At 36.5% G+C, this 19,972-nt stretch overlaps 2 protein-coding genes across 2 annotated transcripts; one reads left to right on the forward strand and one right to left on the reverse strand.

Moving 5' to 3' along the window:
• Window positions 1–1,166: 1,166 nt before the first annotated feature.
• LOC130873103 (olfactory receptor 7G2-like) lies at window positions 1,167–2,123 on the forward strand. The gene has a single exon (XM_057767651.1). The coding sequence runs from the start codon at window positions 1,185–1,187 to the stop codon at window positions 2,121–2,123; it is 939 nt and encodes a 312-aa protein (XP_057623634.1). The 5' UTR covers window positions 1,167–1,184.
• A 16,414-nt stretch (window positions 2,124–18,537) lies between these two features.
• On the reverse strand, window positions 18,538–19,476 carry LOC130872984 (olfactory receptor 7G2-like). The gene has a single exon (XM_057767452.1). The coding sequence runs from the start codon at window positions 19,474–19,476 to the stop codon at window positions 18,538–18,540; it is 939 nt and encodes a 312-aa protein (XP_057623435.1).
• Window positions 19,477–19,972: the final 496 nt, after the last annotated feature.

Raw genomic sequence — 19,972 nt, forward strand, 5'->3', positions numbered from 1 at the left:
ATGCCCAAACTATTGAGGCTATTAAAAATTCTCCCCACTATAATAAAATTATCACACCTATGATGCATGGGGAAGATAATCTTATTTAAGTTTTTATGATAAATGGGAACTTGGGCAGCTTTACTTTTGTATACATAAATAGAGCACACTTTTAAAAAAGAGAATGGGATCCAGGCTAAAAGAGAAAATGGAAAAGATAAAAAAAAATCTTCAGTTTGTGGAAGAACCTTAAAAAGAATGAATGACTATTATGAGGGCAGTGGTATAGTTCATGAATGCAATGCTAAAGTGAGGGAGAAAACTCAGTTGCATTTAACGGGTGTCAAGGTCAGAGAATCAAGTGTCAAAAACTTTCCATTACTGATATTTAAGGACTGGAACTCCTGGGTTTAGAATAACAATTATATAGTTGTTCTAATGAGGAGCTTTGGACCTTGAGTCTCCAGAGATTAAGAAATCATGCATTCAGCTTTTGACCTACTCCAAACAACCTGAACAGTCTTGAAATATCCCAGAATTGGTTCAGACTTAATTTTAAATGAAGCACCTATTCTGTCATGTAGTCTATTTGCATTTCTAAGGGAGAGTTGTTTCATTTGCAATTTACAGGTGAGTTATCTACAACATTCTTGTTGAAGCTAGACAAAAAATATAAACCCTACAACTAATTTCTATAAAATAAAGAAGGCATTTTAGGAGATAATAAACATAGCAAATCAGAACAGCATATAAAGAATGATTAGAAAGGATCCACCCGGATGGACTTCTATTATCATCATAGTCCATCATTGATTACCCTGAATCTTTCTCCTGAAACCCAGTCTATGTCATTCTTTTGTTCTTACTCTATTTTAGTGGGGGCTTCAGTTTCATTTAGAGCAGATAAGGCCCATTCTCAAATACAGCAACTCGTAATATGCATTTAGGCATGTATATACATTCTGCGATGATATTGGGTGGGATATTTTCTATATATAAGGAACAAATTAGCCACAACTAGGTGGGACAAACTGGTTGTTGTAGAACTAAAACTGGTTTCCTCACACACCATTCCTGATGGTTAAATTGGAAAGATCAAGACACATAAAAGATGGCTTTCTAACAAATATCATTTTAATGTTGCTTGTAGTTCATGTGTTTTAATGACTTCTTACGACTCTTTCTCCTTAAGATTCACATATATCATGGATATTGAAAACAAATCTGTGACTTCTGAAATTTTTCTGCTTGGACTGACAGATGATACAGAGCTGGAGTCCCTCATCTTTGGCATTTTTCTAGGCATGTACCTGATCACAATCTTTGGAAATGGTCTTATAATGTTGGCTATCTACTGTGATTCCCATCTCCACACCCCCATGTACTTATTTCTCTGTCATCTATCTTTTAATGACATGTATTTAGTCAGCATCACAGTTCCAAAGATGCTGGTGAACATACAAACACAGGATCAGAGGATCACTTATGTAGGCTGCCTTAGCCAGGGCTTCTTTGTTGCAGTTTGTACCATCTTTGAGTGTTTTCTGCTAGGAGTAATGGCCTATGACCGCTATGTAGCCATTTGTTACCCTCTAAGATACACAGTCCTGATGAACCCCTGCTTCTGTATTATTCTGGTTCTTATCTCTCTATTCATTAGCATTGTGAATGGTCTGTTGCATAGTCTGATGATACTAAACTTGTATTTTTGCAATGACCTGGAAATCTTCCACTTCTTCTGTGAAATCGCACAAGTCATCAAACTGGCCTGTTCTGACAGCCTCATTAACAATATTCTGATATTTGCTACGGCTACTATTTTTGCTGGCATTCCTCTGTTTGAAATAATTTTCTCTTATATTCAGATTGTGTCTACAGTATTGAAAATGCCATCATCAGAAGGAAAATACAAAGCCTTTTCCACTTGTGGGTCTCATTTGTCAGTTGTTTGCTTGTTCTATGGGACAGGTTTTGGTGTATATATTACCTCAAAGGTAATTGATTCACCAAGGGAGACCGCAGTGGCTTCAGTGATGTACTCCATAGTTCCTCCAATGTTGAATCCCTTTATTTATAGTTTGAGGAACAGGGATATGAAGGAGGCACTGAAGAAAGTTATTGCTAGGATAACTTCCCTTCTGTGATTTGTGATGGACCTTGGACTTGCGTTTTTAGAGTCAAAAAGACAGGATTGCAGCTGAGTCAAAATACGTGCTTTCTCTTCTTTTCACCTGTCTTTCTTTGATTTTAGTTTCTAAAAACTGGACACTGAATTTAATTTTAATGTAATTCTATCTTATTCTATGTGTTTGGGTGTTTCGGGTATGTGTATGTAAGTGTGTCACAGACATGCATAGTGTCCATATAAGCCAGAAGAGAATGTCAGATCACTTGAAGCCAAAGCTATAAATGTTTTTTACCTTCCATGTAGGATTGAATCCAGGTTCTCTAGAGGAGGAGGCACTTGTATAACCACTGAGCAATTTCTCTAACCCATTACAGTTTTGCTTTTATTTACATGCTTACATGCATGTGTGTGCTTGTGCACACATAAAGATATACATGCTACATGTGTGAAACTAACCCCTGAGGCCAGAAGAGGGCTTCAGATATCCATGAACAGAAACTATGATGGTTGTGAACTGCTCAAGTATAGTTCTAGAAAGTGAAACTCTGGAAAATAGCATGAACACTTGCTCAGCTCACATTTACACACGGTTTTAATACTCTGAGCAGAATTTCTTTCAAGTTATCAAGAAAGTGGTAATGAAGTAGAGTTTCCAATTTGAGCCAGTGTGTGTGAGTGTGTGTGTGTGTGTTCTATTTCTTGTGTACACTCCAATCGCTATCTTGAACCTAGGTCTGTGAATCAAAGAAGTAGACATGGGCAATCTGTGAAGATATCACTGTATAAGTGTGTCTTTCTGTTCATTTTTCTTGATAAGATTTTTATTAGTTGTTAAACAAGGTATTTTAAGATGTTTGTAAGTTATTTGATATTCATCAATGTGTATTAAGACTTTTAAGCATTATTTGAGAATTTCATAGCCATGTTCAATATCTCTCTATTAAATATGCTCCTAGCCTTCTCCGAACTTTATTTCCTACTCTTGTAAACTTCATGCACTCTTGTTTTAAACCCACTGAATCCCAGAGGCAACTCCAGAATAGGCATGAGTGGAGAGACATACAGGCAATCCAACAAAGCCTACATCCCTGGAGAATGCTGTACATTTCTTAGAACTTATACGTTGAAAATATGAATATTGATACCTTTTTTTAAAAAGCATGCCTGACTTAAAGAATATTCTGTAAGAAAGAATAAGGGTCTGTCAGTTTCTATAGGGGCAAGAAAATGCAACAGTTCTATCTCAGAATAGTGCTAGAGACACAGAAGCATAATCCATCTTTTGCTTAGTGATAAATTTTTTAGAGGTTAAACCAGATATCATTTTTCTAGTAGGCTAGATGTGGAACCTGCAAGCATGTAAAAACTTGTTTCAACCAACATTTGCTTTTCTTTCTTCTTCTTCTTCTTTTTTTTTTTTTTTTTTTTTTTTTTTTTTTTTTTGGTTTTTCGAGACAAGGTTTCTCTGTGGTTTTGGAGCCTGTCCTGGAACTAGTTCTTGTAGACCAGGCTGGTCTCAAACTCACAGAGATCCGCCTGCCTCTGCCTCCCAAGTGCTGGGATTAAAGGCGTGTGCCACCACTGCCTGGCAACATTTGCTTTTCTAATATGAGAATTGGTCACTTCTTATATGAAACATGAGAATAAGTTTACCTGCAGAAGTTGAAATTATCGATTTGGTCTCAAATACAATTATATGTTTTATTATAATGTAAAAGTATAGAAGATACAAAAACGTATGAAACATGGTAATCAACGGGAAAGATGTTGTGTTGCTATATTTGGCATTGATTATGAGTATCTGAAGATTGATTCATTGAAAAGTGATATTTGCACATAGTGTAACACATTCTATCACCTTCATGAATCCACTTTATTGTCAACTTGACTGGATTTGGAAACATTAAGATACAACCCTGGATTTGCCTTTTAGGGCATATTGATAGTGTTTTAACTGTGGAGGGAAGATTCACCCTGAAGGATATTCCTGAGGGCTTGTGTCTCCAACTAAATGAAAAATGGTAAGGAGGAAACTCTCTGGCTGCTGTCATCTCCTTTCCCTGCTTACTTATGCACAGATGTGGGTGTCCTCTATTGCCACACACATTCCACCATGTTGGACTATGTCTTAAAGCAACGAACCCCAAATATCCTTCCTCCTTAAGATTACTTCTTATTAGATATTTAGTCACAACAATGAACAAACTACTAACACATAACTCTTATAAATTTGTAATGAATTTTATAATATAAACTTGATTTATTTTGGTTTTGACTCATAAGGTTGTAATAGAAAACAATTAATGAAACTGTCAATCTCAGTTAGGCTCAGTATCTGTGCGAGCCAAGTAATGAATAGATGTTAAGATAACAAAAATGCTTTTTTCAGAGACATTACCCTTGTTAATTAATAAACACTTTTAATTCATTGTTGGGTTTTCTCTTATGCATCCATGTCTGTAATTGTATTGAGTTTAACAGTGACCCATTTGCTTCTAACTATTAGTAATGTACAGTGACATTAAAGTAAGAATCATTTTTATGTTGGTAGAAATTTACATCTATTTTTTTCTGGTACTGTGTTTAAATCCATTTTAATATTTTCTTACACATATTCGGGATGAAATGAAATATAGTGTTGTATGTGGAGCTTTTTCCCGTTAAGCATGTGCAAAATGGACTAAATGGTTGGCTCAGCTATCTCCTGATTAGCCAGTTTAGCTGTTAACCAATCATCATAATAACATACACATTTTTCTTAGGAATCTTATTCATGTATTGTATTCAAATATTAATCAAAATTTCCCCAGATTATTAGGTTGTGATCTTTTTTACATAAGACATTTCCTATTTTGGTAAAATGTTATAACACTGTTCTTAAATTCACTATATTTTCTGTAATTTAAAAGAGGTTTTTATGTATTTGGAAGGCTAATTCTGATACTCATCTAAATACTGAAACTTTGTTCTTAATATAGGTTTTCATTTTTAAATATATTTATATTTGTGAATCTCTGTTCAGGGAAATGCAGTGCCCATAGAGATCAGAGGAAGATATCTGATCCTCTGGAGCAATTGTTACAGATACTTGAGAGCCACCTGTTATGGGTACTGGAGCCAAACTCTTGTTCTTTGAAAGATTAACAAGTGCTTCTCACCACTGAGCCATTTCTACAGAATAAGAATGTACTCTTTATTAGCAAGACTCTATTTTTACTAGTTTTGTTTCTGCTTTAAGATTTATTTTATTATTGTGGTGTGTGTGCATGTGTGTCTGCCTGTCTGTTTGTTTTCAGAGGCCAGAAGTGTGCACTAAACAACCTGGAGGTAAACTTGCAATTTTGAACAATTTAAAGTGTGTGGGTGTTCAGACCTGAACTTCAGTCTATAGAAACAGCAGAGGGTGCTTTGATCTTTGAGCTATCTTTCCAGCTCACATAATATTTTTGATTAAATGATTTATACTATGACCATAATTTCTTCTTTCTTTATTTATGTTTTAGAGATTAGGTACAGCACTTAGTACATACTAATCAAGCACTATATCTTTGACCTTCATCACCAGGTCCACAAGTGTTCAGAATATTTTTCTCATATCTCATGTCTTTTATATTCATAATGAACTAAGCTTTTAACAGATTATTTTTTTGGGTGAAGAATTTTATTTCACATCCCAGTCTAGTATGGAACTCACTGGGTAGTCTAGGCTGGCTATGTGCCAATGCCTCATTTTCCTAGGGATGGGCTGAAAAACATGGTATAAATATTTTCCCTATATTTTGTGATGATAAATATGACTTTAAAGATATTTACTGAAAGAAAAACAGAACCAAGTACAGGAATAAAATGGACTCATGTGTGATCTGTGATTGTGATGAACACAGGCAGAGACAGGGAAAACAATGACACTGTGACAGTATTCTTAGGGAGACATGAACCTGGTGCAATTGACAGTATTTTGTTTAAGACTCATGAAGCCTCAGTATTGAACATTTTACTTCCTCTATATATTTGTAGTTTTTTTAGTGACAGAAATTGTTTAGAATTATTTCTCTGGATCTGTAAAATATATTCAAATTAATTGTAATTATTAAGCAGATCATCTATTAAGTGAAATAGGATAATTCAAATACATAAAAATAAAATTCAAAAGCTCATTCGGGCATATATTAAATACATGTACTCCAAAATTGAAAAACCTGTACTAAATAGATGAGGTTTTGGATACACACAGGCAGTCAACATTAAAGCATAAGTTTCTAAATAGAACAAACATATCTATGATAAAAAAAACCAATGATACTTACATAAGATTGAACAGTGTCATTCAGAAGGGTAAAAATTCTGTGAAATAAAATATAAATCATCTTGCTAAATCCCAGACTTATTTCTCATTGGGTATATGACAATGAATTTTATTACATACAATGTAAGCTACATAAAGCAAAAAATTAATAATGATTAGGTAGAGACTAGAGAAGGTTCCCCTTCTGAGTAATTTTAAAGTCGAAGTAAAATTTTATATTGATTCACACCTGGGTTTCAAGATAACACTTATGAGACAACCTCTTGTAATTTTCAAAATGTAAACATTAGAAAGAATGTATGAGGGCTGTGAGGGTATCTCCGTGGAGGAAACACTGCTCTTGCAAACTCCATAAATCCACAGAAAAACCTGAGCAGATGTGCTGCTGTAATCCCAGTACCTCAGAGATAGAGACAGGATATTAAACTTTCATCCCCCATTCAAAGTATCTAACTAAACTAGATAGAACCAGATAACTCTGAGTTCAGCAAGAGAAATTTTCTTAGTAGATAAAATAGAAAATGATGGAAGAAGACACTCAACAGGAAATTCGTGGGTCCCCTGTGCTCACGCACACAGCAGCATGAACATTCAAACCTACATGAGTGTGCACACACATTTGTACATGCATATACATGTGTACACATGAAAACCATATTAACAAATGAAATACAGAAATATAAATTAATTTGGAAGTTCTATATTATAGTTAACCTATTACCTTAGTAACTGAATTTTTTTTTAACCATTTTGTTATATGTAATTTTACTATGTTAAAGTAACTGAATTTTATATAACATTATATTTATTTTCATTAAAGTATCAGAATATTTGAATGGTTTAACAGGTTTGTATAATATAAAAATTGGTTAAACATGGTGTAACTTCAATGATGAGAACACATCTTTTTTTTTCTTCCAAACTTTGTGTTTATTTATCTATTTATCTACTTGTACTAGGATTTCCTAACATATTTTAAAAGACCACTTTTCCTTAATTTTTCCTCTGTTAAAGAAGGCTTTTTTTTTTTTTTTTTCTTTTTTTTGGACTTTCGAGACTGGGTTTCCCTGTAGTTTTTTTTTTTTTATTATTAAAATTTCCACCTGCTCCCCGTTTCCCATTTCCCTCCCCTCCTCCCAAATATTGCCCCCTCCCCCCACTCCCCTCCCCCTATCCCCACTCCTCTTCTCCTCCCCCCACACCATTCCCCCTCCCTCTCGATACTGAAGAGCAGTCCAAATTCCCTGCCCTGTGGGAAGACGAAGGTCTTCTATCTACTTCCAGGAAGGTGAGCGTCTAAACAGGTTTCTGCCTTCTCCCCACCACCACCTCCCATTTCCCTCCCCCTCCCCCATCAAGTCCCCCTCCCTCATCATCCCTAAGAGTAATCGGGTTCCCTGCCCTGTGGGAAGTCCAAGGAACACCCACCTCCATCCAGGTCTAGTAAGGTGAGCATCCAAACTGCCTAGGCTCCCACAAAGCCAGTATGTGCAGTAGGATCAAAAACCCATTGCCATTGTTCTTGAGATCTCAGTAGTCCTCATTGTCCATTATGTTCAGCAAGTCCGGTTTTATCCCATGCTTTTTCAGACTCAGGCCAGCTGGCCTTGGTGAGTTCCTGATGGAACATCCCCATTGTCTCAGTGTGTGGGTGCACCCCTCGCGGTCCTGAGTTCCTTGCTTGTGCTCTGTCTCCTGCTCTTGATTTGGACCTTGAGATTTCAGTCCGGTGCTCCAATGCGGGTCTTTGTCTCTGTCTCCTTTCATCGCCTAAATGTTTTTCTTTGGGTTCACCTTCTTAATTAGCTTCTCTAGGATCACGCATAATAGGCTCAACGTCCCCTATTCATGGCTAGAAACCAAATATGAGTGAGTACATTCCATGTTCCTCTTTTTGGGTCTGGCTCACCTCACTCAGGATGTATATTTAAATAGATTTTTCTTTAAAAAATGAAAGCACAGAAATTGAAAATTCCTGGTTTATGGCTATTGAAAATCTAAATCTCTAACTGCCTTCAGCAAAGATTTACCATCTTAGTTTGACTGCTGGCCCTGAAACTATAAGAAATAGATCATATACTTAATATTTTTTCATTCATTTACTTATGCCTTTGTTTATATGGAAGTTTTCAGGCATCAGCTCTCTCTTTTCACTTTGTGCGTCCCAGTGTTACAACTGAGGTTCTGAAGCTTTACCCACTTTTTTCCAGATTTACCCCTTTTTTCCAGATTTATTTTTATTTCTTTGTTTTCATTTGAGCTACACCACCTCCAAACAAAGAAACATCTCTTCATAGTGAACAGAAACTATTATTAAAAATGGCAACTGGAGAAAAAAATCAGAAAATAGTGGATCATGAGGATCCCAGCTGAACAGATTACAGTTCATCTGTCCATGATCTGGGCCATGCTTAGAAGAGGGAACAGAAATTTGTGCAACCCAGGATTGCAGGAAGTCTGCTGTGAAACAGCCTTTTCTTGAAATGGTTGCATAAACTAGGCCAAAAGAAAGCCCATGTTAGTGGACATGCTACCACAGAAGAGGAAGACTCTCATGGTTTCACCTCACTGAATAAAGAATTACAGGCTGAAACTGCTGAGGAAGGAAGAATTATCCTTCCTCAAGGATAAGCCCCATAATGGTATTCCAATAAAAAGTGGACATCCGTGAAAGCATCTATATATAAACAACAAAAATAGACTTAACAGAATATATATATATATATATACATATATATATATATATATATATGCATACACACACACTCACTTATATATTTGAGAGTGAGGGATATGGAAGTAATTGGAGGGAAAGAATTTTTGAGGGACTTGGGGAAGGAAAAAAGGGAAAGCACTGTAACTATATTTTATTTTAAAATATATAAAATTTAGGAAATATTAATAATGAATAAATTACTTCATTATTAACACAAGAATTTTAAAAAATAAGAGTAAACCAAATTTAAATCCATTGAACAGCATAAAATAATTAAATGAGAGATTAATAACATACAAACAAAGAAAACAGTATAAAAAAAACCCAGTATCTTAGCACTGGTTCTTTGAGAAGCTAAACTATATGAATAGACTTTGGCTTAACTAATAAAAAAAGAATTAAATAACTAAAATTAACAGATAGGAACCAAAAAGTACAACAACAAAACAATTAATGAAAAATAGTTCATGAATTTGTTTTTTTTAAAACTGATTTTAATTGAGTTCTACATTTTTCTCTGCACCACTCCCTGCCACTTCCCTCCCCACTTCAATACTCCCCCAAGGTCCTCATGCTCCAAATTTACTCAGGAGATCTTGGGGTTTTTTTTCCTTAACTTCTTATGTAGATTAGATCTATGTAAGCCTCTCTTCGTGTCCTAATTGTTTTCTAAGTTCTCTGTGATTGTGGTCTGTAGGCTAGTTTTTTTTGTTTGTTTGTTTGTTTTTTTTTTTTTTTTTTTGCTTTATGTTTAAAAACCACCTACAAGTACATTTTCTAATTGTTTTTCTGTGTCTGGGTTACCTCACTTATAATAATGTTTTCTAGCTCCATCCATTTGCCTGAAAAATTCAAGATGTTGTTATTCATTTCTGCTGTGTAGTACTCCACTGTGTAAATGTACCACATTTTCCTTATCCATTCTTTGACTGAGGGACACTTAGGTTGTTTCCAAGTTGTAGCTATGTCAAACAATGTTGCTATGAACATAGTTGAGCACATGTCCTTCTGGCATGATTGAGCATCCTTTGGATATATACTCAAAAAGTGGTATTATTGAGTCTTGAGAAAGGTTGTTTCCTAATGTTCTGAAAACCGCCACTCTGACATCCAAAGGGTTTCCCACCTTGCTTTCCCACGAGCAATGCAGGAGTGTTCCCTTTACCCCACAAGCTCTCCAACATAAGTTGTCATCAGTGGTTTTGATTTTGGCCATTCTTACAGGTATAAGATGGAATCTCAGAGTTGTTTTGATTTGCATTTCTCTGATGACTAAGGATGTTGGATATTTCCTTAGGTGTCTTTCAGCCATTTTAGATTCCTATGTTGAGAGTTCTCTGTTTAGGACTGTACTCCATTTTTTTATTGGATTATTTGTTCTTTTGATGATCAGTCTCTTGAGTTCTTTGTATATTTTAGAGATCAGGCCTCTGTGTGATGTGGGGTTAGTGAAGATTTTTCCCATTCTTTAGGTTGTCATTTTGTCTTATTGACCATATCCTTTGCTTTACAGAAGCTTTTAAGTTTCAGGATTTCCCATTTATTAATTGTTTCTCTCATTGTCTGTGCTACTGGGGTTATATTCAGGAAGTGGTTCCCTATGCCAATGCGTTCAAGTGTACTTCCCACTTTCTATTCTATAAGGTTCAGTATAGCTGGCTTTATTTTGAGGTATTTCATCCATTTGAACTTGAGTTTTGTACATGGTGATAGATATGACTTTATTTTCATTCTTCTACCTGTTGATATCCAGTTATGCCAGCACCAATTGTTAAATATGCTTTCTATTTCCCGTTTGATAATTTTTGCTTTTTGTCAAAAATCAGATGTTCAAAGGTATGTGGATTAATATCCGGATCTTCTATTCATTTTCATTAGCTAACTCTTGCATATGAATTTATCCCATTCCTACTAATTTGTATATTGCCACAAAGTCATGGCCTGCCAGCAAATTTCAGCATGTCTCTCTCTCCGGTGGTTGCTCCATGATGTCTACCTCACTGTCTTCCTTCTCCCAGGATTCAGTCCAGTTTTCCCCACCTACCTAAGTTCTGCCCTGTCAACAGGCCAAGGCAGTTTATTTATTTATTAATGGTAATCACAGTATGCAGAGAGAAATCCTCCCTTACCTCCCCTTTTCTGTTTAAATAAAAAGGAAGGTGATGGAGGAGGGTCATCTGTCTATGTGTTACTCTCATTGGTTAATAAAGAAACTGCCTTGGCTTTTTGATAGGGCAGGATTTAGATATATAGAGTAAACATAACAGAATGCTGGGAAGAAGGGAAGTGAGGCAGTCACCATGATTCTTTGAACTGAGACAGATCTTTCCCGGTAAGCCACCACCTCGTGATGCTACACAGATTATTAGAAATGGGTTAATCAAGATGTGAGAATAAGTCAATAAAAGGCTGAAACTAATGCGCCAGACAGTGTTTAAATGAATACAATTTGTGTGTTGTTATTTCAGGTGTAAAGCTAGATGTACAGGAGCTGGGTGGGACAAAAAGCACGCCTGCTCACTCTCTCACAAAAGGAAGGTTGTATTTTTAACACAGTAAAATTACATAGAACAGGTATCAAGGAAGAATTACAGTTATAATATTTATATCTATTTTATCTTTTATCATAACTAAGGAAAACTATAATTATAATTATAAATTCTTCAACTCCATCAAAGACTCCAGAAGGATATAATATTGCTTAAGTAAACAGGAAGTAGATTGTAAGCAACTTCCAAATCTCTAGAACTGACAGAGACATCTCACTGCCTGGACAGTCACCCAAAGTTCCTCTGTACAGTTAGGGCATCCATCTTCAGTCTACTGGCCCATAGTATCCAGCAGACTTTCCATGAAATAGGAAATTTTAAAGACAGTTCAGCCTGTTTTGGCAGTTTGTAAGTCACTTCTGTGTAGTGAAGAATGTCTGGCAGACTCTTTCATGCATCAGGAACCCTGTTAATCCTCTCATCTTTGGGCAATCAAGTTCAGCAGTCATATCTCTGTGGATTCTGCATGTCCAGTTTTTACAGCATACTATGAAGCAGTCTAGGCAAGAGCAGTTTTGTGCCCAAATGGCTAACCAACTCCATAAGGAGCCTCTTCAATACCCGTCTTCCTCCTGAAGTAGCTTGTGCTACCAGGAGCAGATGTGTCTCATTGACATGAAACATCCTAAGTTATTAAAACATTTTAAATGCTATATTCTGAAGGTCTCTGAAACATTTGAAGAATACCTATCTAATTGAAATATATCTCTATAAATCTAAAATCTAACTAACATGACTACAAGCTTGACTATTATAGATAATTATCTATTAACTTATAATTCTTAATTATATATTACATTTTTAAATGAACACAATACCTTAATCAAGATCAGGAATACATATACACATAACATAATTGATCTTATGTTTGAATCAATAAACTGAGATCCATACCAATGCAAAGTATTCATATCTATATCATATCCCTCTTTAAATGTAAAGAAACATTTATAGAAAATATTTGGAAATATAGATTTTTTTTCATACTGCTCCCTGTTTATTGGGGGTGCTGTTAATCAGATCTTTTATGGTGTATTCTATGTGCTAGGTTCATATCAGTCAGCAGTTGTAGTGAAGTAAATTTTTAAGGGATGTTCAAGGCAACCTTTTAGGGTGTCTTATTCCATCAAACCACACCAGTCTGAAGCAATCCACAGGTTCTCATCCTCTATGGAAACAAGAGAAGAACTTCTTTTCCAAAGCAATATATTTTTTTTCCATTCGAAAATTTACACTTCCTCCCCTCCTCCTATTACCTTCCTCCCCACCCCTTAAGAGAGGGCAGAAACCTTGCCCTTTGGGAAGTCCAAGCCCTCCCCCCCATACAGGCCTAGGAAGCTGTGCATCCAAATAGGCTAGGGTCCCAAAAAGCCAGTACATGCAGTAGAAACAAGTCCCAGTGCCTTTATCAGTGGCTTCCCAGTCAGCCCCCATTATCAGCCATATTCAGAGAGTCTGGTTTGATCACAGGCTCATTCAGTCCAGGTCCAGCTGGATTTGGTGAGCTCCCTTTAGAACAGGCACACTGCCTCAGTGGGTGGACCAACCCCTCATGGTCCTGATTTCCTTGCTTGTCTTCTCCCTTCTTCTTCTCTTCTACTGGACCTTAGGAGCTCAGTCCATTACTCTGATGAGGGTCTCTGTCTCTATCTCCATCTGTTGCTGGATGAAAATTCTACGGTGATATTTGAGATAATCATCAGTGTGATAGTGGGGCAAGGACAGTTCAGGCACCCTCTCCTGTGCTGGCCAAGGACCTAGCTGGGGTCATCCCTGTGGACACCTGGGATCCCCCTAGAGCCAAGTCTCTTGCCAACCCTAAAATGGCTCCCTTAATGTAGATATCTTCATCCCTGCTCCTATTTCTGCCATTCTTCCATCTCTACCTTCCCACTCCCTTAAGCTCTCCCCAGTCTTTCCCTTCTCCCTTCTCTCTCCCCAACTCATCTTCCCCCAACTCCCCCACCTCTACCCCCCATGCTCCCAACTTTTGCCTGGCAATCTTGTTTGCTTTCAATTTCCAGGAGAATATATGTATGTTTTTCTTTGGGTTCACCTTGTTATTTGAGTTCTCTAGGCTTGTGAACTACAGGCTTAATGTCCCTTGTTTATGGCTAGAGTCCACTAATGAATGAGTACATACCATATTCAACTTTTTGGGTCTGAGTTATCTCACTCAGGACAGTGTTTTCTATTTCCATCAATTTGCATACAAAATTCAAGATGTCATTGTTTTTTACCACTGAGTAGAACTCTAAAGTGTATATGTGCCACACCTTCTTTATCCATTTTTCCATTGAGGGGCATCTAGGTTGTTTCCAGGTTCCGGCTATTACAAATAATGCTGCTATGAGCATAGTTGAACAAATGCTTTTGTAGTATGATTGGGCATCTTTTGGGTACATTTCCAATAGTAAAGCAATGTATCTTTAGACCCATGTTTGGAAGTCAGAATACCTTTTAAATATACATGCTGGTTTAGCTTAGTAGCCTATACAATAAAATGTCTCTCTGTACTTAGCTCCTTCACAGTCAAAAAATTCAAAGAAAGCACAATAATATATATAATTCAGACTCTCTGTGAGTTTTCCATCTTTACATGGCTTATTATTTGTTTAGTCCTTTTAATCAATGACTGTCTATACTCTATTCCTTTAAAGACTTTACTTTTTAAAAAAACCATTTACTTCTTTTTTTAATTTAATTTTATTGTTTTTTAGTTGTTGAAAAGAAAAGAAAAAAAATTTCCACCTCCTCCCTGTTTCCCATTTCCCTCCCCCTCCTCCCACACATTGCACCGTCCCCTCACTCCCTTACCCCTCTCCCCCTCCCCCCACTCCATTCCCCCTCCCTCTCGAGAATGAAGACCAGTCCAGATTCCCTGCCCTGCGGGAAGTCCAAGGTCCTCTCACTTCTATCCAGGTCCAGGAAGGTGAGAATCCAAACAGGCTAGGCTCCCACAAAGCCAGTTGATGTATTAGGATCGAAACCTAGTGCCATTGTCCTTGGCTTCTCATCAGCCTTCGTTGTCCGCCATGTTCTGAAAGTCCGGTTTCATCATACTACAAAACCATTTGTTCAACTATGTTCAAAGCAGCATTATTTGTAATAGCCAGAACCTGGAAACAACCTAGATGCTCCTCAATGGAATAATGGATAAAGAAAGTGTGGAGTATATACGTATTAGAATACTACTTAGCAGTAAAAAAAAATGACATCTTGAATTTTGCATGCAAATGGATGAAAATAGAAAACACTATCGTTAGTGAGGTAACCCAGACATAAAAAGATGAATATGGTATGTACTTCTCATAAGTGGATTCTAGCCATAAATAAAGAATATTGATCCTATATTTCGTGATACTAGAGAAGCTAAATAAGAAGGTAAACCCATAGAAAAACATATAGTTATCCTCCTGGATATTGGAAGTAGACAAGATTGCCAGGCAAAAGTTGGGAGCATGGGGGGTGGAGGTGGGGTGGGGGTAAGGGGAGATGGGGAGAAAGAAAGGAGAAGGGGAGAATGGGGAGAGCTTGGGGGAATGGGATGGTTGGGATGGAGGAAGGGTGGATATGGGAGCAGGGAAGTAGATATCTTAATTAACGGAGCCATTTTAGGGTTGGCAAGAGACTTGACTCTAGAGGGGTTCCCAGGTGTCCAAGGAGATGTCCCCAGCTTATTTCTTGGGCAGCTAAAGAGAAGGTGCCTGAACTGGCCTTATCTTATAGCCACACTGATGAATATCTTGCATATCACCATAGAACCTTCATCTGGCGATGGATGGAGATAGAGACAGAGACCCACATTGGAGCACTGGACTGAGCTCCCAAGGTCCAAACGAGGAGCAGAAGGAAGGAAAACATGAGCAAGGATGTCAGGACCGTGAGGGGTGCATCCACCCACTGAGATGGTGGGACTGATCCAATGGGAGCTCACCAAGGTCAGCTGGACTGAGACTGATGGAGCATGTGACCAAACTGGACTCTCTGAATGTGGTTGACAATGAGGGATGACTTAGAAGCCAAGGACAATGGCACTGAGTTTTGATTTTACTGCATGGGATGGCCTTGTGGGAGCCTAGTCTGTTTGGATGCTCACCTTCCTAGACCTGGATGGAGGGGGGAGTACCTTGAACTTCCCACAGGGCAGGACACCCTGACTTTTCTCAGGACTAAAGAGGGAGAGGGAGGGGGAGCGGGGAGTGTGAGGGAAATGGGAGAAGAGGAGGAGGTGGAAATTTTTAATAAATAAATAAATAAATAAAAAAGACTAAGAGGAGATTTGCACTCTTTAAGGGGAGCCCTTAAAATGTTTTATTCAATATTGCACAGCATTTTTCTGAGCCCTAATATATTATTTTTGCTCATGGTGATCATTTTTGAAACAGTGTTGTCAATTGTCCTGAAAGGAACACTGACAAGGTGGTGTGGCCACTTTGTTCTATTGTTCTTGCAGAAAAATATGTAATGAAATGTAATACCTTCCTCCCTTTGGAGAGTAATGAAGAACAAAAGTAATTTGCTAGAAAAAGCCTTAATTAGACACATCAGAATCAATTGAACCTATTTCTGTGAGAGTGTGCAATTGTATGGATGATCACCAAGTCTCCAGGAAGAGTATGAAAAATGAATACTTTAAAAAAATAGTTTTATTGATTTCTCTTTCTTCCTTCTTAACTTCTGTCTGTTCAATGTGGCTTTGTTGTTGTAGCTTAATACTACATGCATGAGGTTTATAATATTAAATTAAAATAAAGACAAAACATAGTTTTATTATTAAGATGATTATTGTTATTTAAGGTACTATCATTTTTTTCATTTTTTATCTGTTGTTTTATTCCAAATTTCATGTGAAGCACACTTTCACATTGAAAATTGTTAAAAAAAATAAAAGACATAAATTTCAATGCAAAAAAATTTACCTTCTCCTCCTCTTGGGGCCTCATCTGGGTTGCATTTGACCTGACCTTAATGAATGGGGCACAAATCACTTAATAGGTTTGAAAATTGCCTCAGTACATTTAACAGTTAACCCCCATTTTACACTGATACAGACACATAAAACAATATGGGTCACAGCCAGAAAATAAAAGGAATTCAACAGAACAAAAAGCCCAAAGAGTTCAGCTAAATACTAAATAAATGAGTTGAGTATGCTTTACTCAAAATAATAGATACCAAAGATGAACAGCTTTATTAAAAATGGTTCAATGTCATTCTAACAACCAAAATAATCTGTATAAATTTCATTGACATATCACCTGAGTTAGAATAGCATCCAATGACTATCTATTTATAATAAGAAATGGCAATGACACTACAGAGAAACTTGATTTTTTGTAATCCATCGTTGATTAATTTGCTAAATGCTTCTGAAATCAGTATGATGTTTCTTAAAAGCTATCAGGACAAGTACCATTTTGTAAAACTATTCCAGAAATAAGTGCAAATCTAAAGGAACATAGATACATGTTTATGAGGGAAGTATGGATTTTCATTCAGTTGTACAATACTCACAGCAGTTATATAAGAAATGAATAAGCAATTCTCAGTGGATATAATTGTAAAGGAAAAAATGACACATAGACACAATAGAATTCTATTCCTCAAAAATTCATTTACAATTCTCTTAGGCAATATTAATTATATTAGAAGCTATCTTATCAAGTGAAAATTGAGACAAAAACCAATTGCCATATTTTCTCACACATCAAAGGCAAAAATGATTTCACAGAAGATAAAATAATACTGATTATGACAAGTTTGGAAAGATATGGGTAAGGAACAGACAGAGAATGGTTAACAAATATATGAGTATATCAGGTTAGATTGATTAACTTCTAGCATTCATTACTATGATTGACAAAAATGAATGACATAAACTCAAATAAGTTTCAATCTTATTGACAGAAATGAATGGTAAATATTGAAAGTAGCACTTTGCCATATTACCATGATCTGATCATTATACATTTTCTACATGTGTTGAAATGTCTTCTTGTGTCAACGTCTAGTGCATTGGGATCCTGGGTAAGGGTCTCGTGCAAATCAAGGGTCTCTGCAGGGCATGCAGAGTATGAACAACTGTATAGGAAGCTTTATTTTGCATGAACTTTTATATAGACTGAAAAGCATTACCTCAAACCTCCCTTACTCATGTAGATGATCATGAGATACTCTTACCTCACCCTGCATAAAACAATGTCTCAATAAAATGCAGTATAAAGAATAAAAAGAAAAGTATAAAGAAGAAAACTATAAAGAAAAAAGTATAAAGAAGCAAAGCCTTTCTTAACCTATTCATGATGAATTGAGCTCAAAAGCCACTACCTTATCAAAGGTACAGTTTCGACAGAACTTTGAGAAATGAGCAGAGAAAGTATGTTTCCATCTATGCTTGGTTTGCCAAGCAGTCATTTCTCAACTTTGTCTCATCTGTCCCAGGAGAAACCTGCACTCTAAGCCAGTTTTGTGTCTCCACATTCTTGTACTTTACAAATATGTATAACTTTTACTTGTCAATAACATTAATATTCCATATATTGTTATGTATACAAGTATATATACATATTAATGGACACATATTTACAAATACACATATATGTTTCACATTTATGCAATATACAGATACAGAAAACACCCACACATTTTGTCCCAGATTTTGAAACATGAGAAATTGATGATAGAGTTGAGACAATTTTTCAAGCATACATAAATACAGGATAAAAGGTAATAAACACAAGATTAAATTTATTCCACATCATACCATTCACTGAATTTGAAAGGATTAGTGAAGGGATAGTCAGGAATCCTGTTACAGTGATTTAACTACAGGATTCATTCAAAGAAGACAGCATATTTATAGAAAAGAAGTCATCCTACCTATGAGTTTCTTCAAGGCTTGTTTCATATCTTTGTTCCTTAAGCTGTAGATGAAGGGGTTCAGCATTTGTGTCACCACAGTATACATCACTGATGCCACTGCTGTTATCCTACGAGAGTTAGTTACTGCTGAGCTAATGCATACACCTAAACCTGTCCCGTAGAATAAAGAAACAACTGACAGATGAGACCCCGTGGTGGAAAAGGCTTTATATCTTCCTTGAACAGATGGTATTTTCAGGACAGAGGAGACAATTTCAGTGTAAGAGAAAATGATTCCAGCAAAAGTAATGCCACCAAATGTTAAACCTGCAATATATATCAGTACATTGTTGATGAATGTGCTAGAACAGGCTGCCTTGATGACCTGGGTAATTTCACAAAAGAAGTGGGGAATTTCCAGATCTTTGCAGAAGGACAGCCACAGTACCGTGAGGCTGAGAAGTAATGCGTTTATAGTGCTACTGAGCAGGGAGAATAGGGTGAGTAGGCTACACATACGCCAATTCATGATGACTGTGTACCTCAAGGGGTAGCAAATGGCCACGTAGCGATCATATGCCATCACCGCAAGGAGGCAGCATTCCAGACTAGCAAAAAGCATGACAAAGCAAGCCTGGGTGAGGCATCCTGCAAAGGTTATGCTTAGGTTCTGTTCTTGGATGTTCTCCAGCATCTTTGGGATTATTGTGGTGCTTGTACAGAGATCAGTCAAGGAGAGGTTGCAGATAAAATAGTACATGGGAGTATGGAGATGAGAATCTGAAATAATGGACAAGATTATGAACAGATTCCCAATCATTGTGACCAGGTATATGGACAGAAACAGTCCAAACATGAAAGATTGCAATTCTGGGTCACTTGAGAGGCCCAGGAGGAGAAAGTTAGTAACAGCTGTTTGGTTTGTGAATCCCATGGTTTTCAGATGCTGAAAAAAATAACAATGATGATGGTATGGAAAGAAATGACCATCACTTTAAAATTCAAGATACGATTAATGAAGTAAACATTATTTTCTCTCTTTGCATTGATAATTCTATTCTCCATTCATATGCACATATGTTTCTATTTACTTGTCTCTCCTGTCTTTGTTACTTTTTTTACCTCTTAATTTCCCCCTTTTCAATCATCTGATTTTTTTTTTAAATTTTATTTATTCATATCTTCTATTCTACCATAGCATACTAAAGAAAAAGAATAGCATGGTGCATTGTATGAGGATTTTTCATTGAAAAAAAATTAAAAACTATGATCAGTGGGAATCAAAAAAGAAAAATATACTCAATATAAACTAATACAATTAATATAAAATAAGATTTCAAGTTTAACGCATCTTATCTCAATTGTGACTCATAAAGATACACGTTGAAGTTTGTGATCTACTTTAGTGTATTCCTTAATAATACCACAGA

Source organism: Chionomys nivalis, chromosome 4 (genome assembly GCF_950005125.1).
Source record: "Chionomys nivalis chromosome 4, mChiNiv1.1, whole genome shotgun sequence".
Taxonomy (NCBI): Eukaryota; Metazoa; Chordata; class Mammalia; order Rodentia; family Cricetidae; genus Chionomys; species Chionomys nivalis.

Bases quoted from the DNA above. Each gene is read 5' to 3' on its own strand.
- LOC130872984 (XM_057767452.1), bottom strand. From the start codon at position 19,476: ATGGGATTCACAAACCAAACAGCTGTTACTAACTTTCTCCTCCTGGGC.
- LOC130873103 (XM_057767651.1), top strand. From the start codon at position 1,185: ATGGATATTGAAAACAAATCTGTGACTTCTGAAATTTTTCTGCTTGGA.